The sequence below is a fragment of the Myotis brandtii genome, unplaced genomic scaffold (assembly GCF_000412655.1).
Source record: "Myotis brandtii unplaced genomic scaffold, ASM41265v1 scaffold463, whole genome shotgun sequence".
Classification (NCBI taxonomy): domain Eukaryota; kingdom Metazoa; phylum Chordata; class Mammalia; order Chiroptera; family Vespertilionidae; genus Myotis; species Myotis brandtii.
Genome location: NW_005367694.1, coordinates 1,095,001 through 1,099,203, shown reverse-complemented (window position 1 = coordinate 1,099,203; position 4,203 = coordinate 1,095,001). Strand labels below are relative to the sequence as shown.

Here is a 4,203-nt window from a genome sequence, read left to right as displayed (position 1 = left end):
CCCTCAGTCCCCCCGGGGCAGCCCTCAGCCCCTCGAGGCAGCCCCAGGCCACTGCCAGGTAATGCCAGCTCTGGGAAGGGACTCTTGCTTTCGGACCTTGTGGGCCACAGCTGCCCGGAGTTAGAACCAATTGCCTGCTGGTACGAGAAGCCCAGGGCGCCCCACCCCCCTCTAGCGGGTTCCCCCAGACTCACCTCCACAGCCCGGGCAAGACAGGCTGGTTATGTGGGACCCAGCGGCTGCAGCTCTGAGGAGCCAGGGTCCCAGGAAGAGAGGGGGCCTGGGTGGGTCCCACGCAGCACAAGGAGCGGGGGCTCTGCTCCTGAGGGACCAGACCCCACATTCTGGGCCAGGCCGAGGGGCGAGAAGAAGGCGTCAGACCCGAGAAAGGCCTTTCTCAAGGGAACTGTTGTGGGCATACTGTGGCGATTTTGAAAAACAAGGCATCTCATATAAAGTCAGGAGACCCCTCTGCAGAGCGGCTCTTCCCACGCCAGGCGTGTCTGTCCTGTGCAGAGGGTCCGTGGAAATGTACACGTGGACACGCTTATGTCCTCCCCTCCCGCCACGGCCCTGGCCCCCATCTCTCGGCTCTGCCTCCGGAGAATTTAAGGAGCAGCACCGGGGCCGGCCCAGGGCAGAGGCCCAGGAGGACCCAGGCCGTGTGACTGCCCGCCCGGCCGTACCCCCCATCCCCTCCCACCGCCGTGTCCTCCCCCAGACGGGGACGTGGCTGCATTGTGGCTGGTGGGCTGGGAGGGGGCGGTTTTCAAAGTCCCAGGAGCTTCCACCAAGAGGAGTCAGGGCCGCCGGCCCCTCCTCTCTCACACCCTTCTCCTCCGAGCCCTCCTGCCCTCGCTCCGGCACCTCACACCCGCCTGCCTCTGTCCCCAGCCCCGTCCGCTGGGTGGTCGGTCAGTCGGGGTTTTGCCTTCCAGCCAGCCCTTCCCGCCACAGCATCTCAGAGTGGAGGATGCAGAGTATCGCCCGGGACTCCGACGAGAGCTCGGAGGATGAGTTCTTCGATGCGCACGGTAGGCGGGCTCCTGGGTGGCTCTGGGGGGACACCTCCCACGAGAGATCTGGGGGTCTGGTCTGAAAGAGTTGGGGTGTGTGGGTCCGAGTGGCACTTACCTATGCACAGTCCTGGGTGAGCAGCATGGGACTGAGGATGAGAAGCTGAGTGAAGTCACCCGCGGTCTCACTTCCCGCCACAGCATCTCAGAGTGGAGGATGCAGAGTATCGCCCGGGACTCCGACGAGAGCTCGGAGGATGAGTTCTTCGATGCGCACGGTAGGCGGGCTCCTGGGTGGCTCTGGGGGGACACCTCCCACGAGAGATCTGGGGTCTGAAAGAGTTGGGGTGTGTGGGTCCGAGTGGCAGTTACCTATGCACAGTCCTGGGTGAGCAGCATGGGACGGAGGATGAGAGGCTGAGTGAAGTCGCCCGCGGTCTCGGCTCACCCCAACCAGAGGTCAGGATGTGCCCGGACCTGGCAGGGGGGGACCATGCTCTCAGACCCCCCAGAAATGGACCTAGGATCAGAGGAGGCTTTTTTCCTTGTGTGAATTTGTTTCCATAAGAAGTTTCATAAAAGCCTACCTTCTTATAATTTCCTGCTTTTTTTTTTTTTGCAATGATCTTTTTTTTTCATCTGATGTAAAAACTTTAGAAAATGCAGACAAGCTGAAAATACGGGAAGTGCCCATTTTCCCACGAATCCTAAAATAAGCACAGTGCGCACGCAGCCACCCAAGCCGGGAGAAGCCGACACAAAACCCTCGCTTGCTTCAGCCCCGGCCCCTCCTCCCCAGGAAATAAGAGGGGCCTGCGGACAGGTGTGGGAGGCGGGTTTCCAGTTCGCAGGTGACAAGCAGGACACAGGCTCAGAGAGGGACAGGGACTTGCCTCCAGACACACAGCAGGGCAGAGGCAGGACCAGAGCCTTGTCCGGCCGCCTCCACAGCTTGACGTAGGCTGAGGAGCCACCTAATTATGGCATCTTTTTAAAAAAATATTTTTTATTGATTTCAGAGAGAAAGGGAGAGGGAGAGAGAGAGAAACATCAATGATGAGAGAGAATCATTGATTGCTTTCTCCTGCACGCCCCCTACTGGGGATCAAGCCTGCAGCCCCAGGATGTGACCTTCTGGTTCATAGGGTGACGCTCAACCATTGAGCCACACTGGCCGGGCTAATTATGGTATCTTAGTTAACTGGCCTCGAGGGGAAGAACTTGGGGGGGCGGGCGGCGATTGTCCAGGCAAAAGGCAGGTGCCTGGTTTGGCCTTGGGGGAGGAGCTTAGAAGAGATGACCAGCCTCTGCCCTGGGGTCTCCCGAGGGTGGGGGAGGGTGTTTGCGAGTCTCACCCCTGAGCCTGGCCTGGCTGTGTCCCTGACGTGAGGAGAGAACCCAGCTCCTGTAGAAACTTTAGAAAAAGCCCGAAAAGAGAGGAGGCAGTCAGGCCGGGAGATGCCAGAGCGGCAGTGCCCGGGGGCAGCCGGCCCCACCTGACCGTCGAGTGGTGGGGGAGGGTCACGGGCGGGAGCTCTCCGAAAGGCAGAGAGGGGAGTCTCGGGTGGAATCGCTCACAGCTGCGCTTCTCACTGAGCTGTATTGTGAGGACGTGGGAAACCGTCAGGAAGGCAGCTGATGGGCAGAGAAACAAAGGGTGGCCCTTCCAGACGGCGCACAGGGTCCAGGCATGAAACGCACGGACTTTGAAAGCCGGGTGCTGAGTGAAAGACCAGACTCTAAAGGCCACGTGCTCTATGGCCGTCTGTAGGAACTGTCCAGAGCAGGCTCGTCCATAGAGACAGAGAGCAGGGTGGTGTGGCTGGGGCTGGAGGAGGGAGGAAGGGGGAATGACTATTAAAGGGAACAGGGGCCGAAACCGGTTTGGGAGAGGGAGAGAGAGGTCGGCCTGCGGACTGAAAGGTTCCAGGTTCGATTCTGGTCAAGGGCATGTACCTGGGTTGCGGGCACATCCCCAGTAGGAGATGTGCAGGAGGCGGCTGATCGATGTTTCTCTCTCATCGATGTTTCTAACTCTCTATCTCTCTCCCTTCCTCTCTGTAAAAAATCAATAAAATATATTTAAAAAAATAAAATAAAATAAAGGGAACAGGGTTTCCTTTCGGTGATGAAAGTGTTCTGGTGCCCGGCCTGTGTGGCTCAGTGGTTGAGTGTCAACTACGAACCAGGAGGTCGCTGGTTCGATTCCCGGTCAGAGCACATGCCCTGACTGCAGGCTCGATCCCCAGTGTGGGGCGTGCAGGAGGCCGCGGATCAATGTTTCTGTCTCTTTATCCCTCTCCCTTCCTCTCTCTCTGAAATTAATAAAAACATATTAATATTTAGATAGAAGGTCTCACCTTAAAGAAAAGAAAGAAGAGAAAATGTTCTGGAACTAGATCGAGATGATGGTTGCACAGCACTGTGAATGCACTAAATGCTCCTTTTAAAATGGCGACTTTTATATGTGAATGTTACAATTTTTCTTTTGTTTTTTTTTGTATTGTTTTTAAATTCTTTATTGTTGAAAGTATTACATATGTCTCCTTTTCCCCCCATTGACCTCTCCACTGCTCCCGCGCCTACCACAATTTTTAAAAAAGGTCAGGCAGCCCTAGCCGGTTTGGCTCAGTGGATAGAGCGTAGCCTGGAGACTGAAGGGTCCTGGGTTCGATTCCAGTCAAGGGCACATGCCTGGGTTGCAGGCTCGGGATCCCCAGTGTGGGGCCTGCAGGAGGCAACTGATCAATGATTCTCTCTCGTCATTGATGTTTCTATCTCTCTCTCCTTCCCCCTTCCTCTCTGAAATCAATAAAAATATATTAAAAAAATAAATCTAAGGTCAGGCAGCAGCCCCATGGGCGTGCGGCCGTGGGTCCGTCTGTTAAGGGAGGGGGAGAGCAGAACCCGGCACAGAGCAGCACACGGGCCGGAGAAACATGGGCGACCCCGGAGCCACCACTCCCAGGCCCCCACCTGCGGGAACGGGCCTCCCAGCGCCCCGCCCCCCAGTCCCTGCTCCCCAACAGCATGCTGAGGCCCCTTTCTCCTCCCCAGAGGACCTGTCCGACTCGGAGGAAACCTTCCCCAAGGACATCACCAAGTGGAACTCCAATGACCTCATGGACAAGATCGAAAGCCCCGAGCTGGAGGACACCCAGGGTAACTGGCTGCATGCTGCAGGGCC

At 57.2% G+C, this 4,203-nt stretch overlaps 1 protein-coding gene across 1 annotated transcript in view; it reads left to right on the top strand.

The window, feature by feature from the left end:
• PITPNM2 (phosphatidylinositol transfer protein, membrane-associated 2) overlaps positions 1-4,203 on the top strand; it is a 75,854-nt gene that overhangs the window by 52,837 nt on the left and 18,814 nt on the right. Inside the window, 2 exon segments of the mRNA XM_014547022.1 lie at positions 189-1,034; positions 4,074-4,178. Of these exon segments, the coding sequence (XP_014402508.1) occupies positions 189-1,034; positions 4,074-4,178 (951 nt within the window).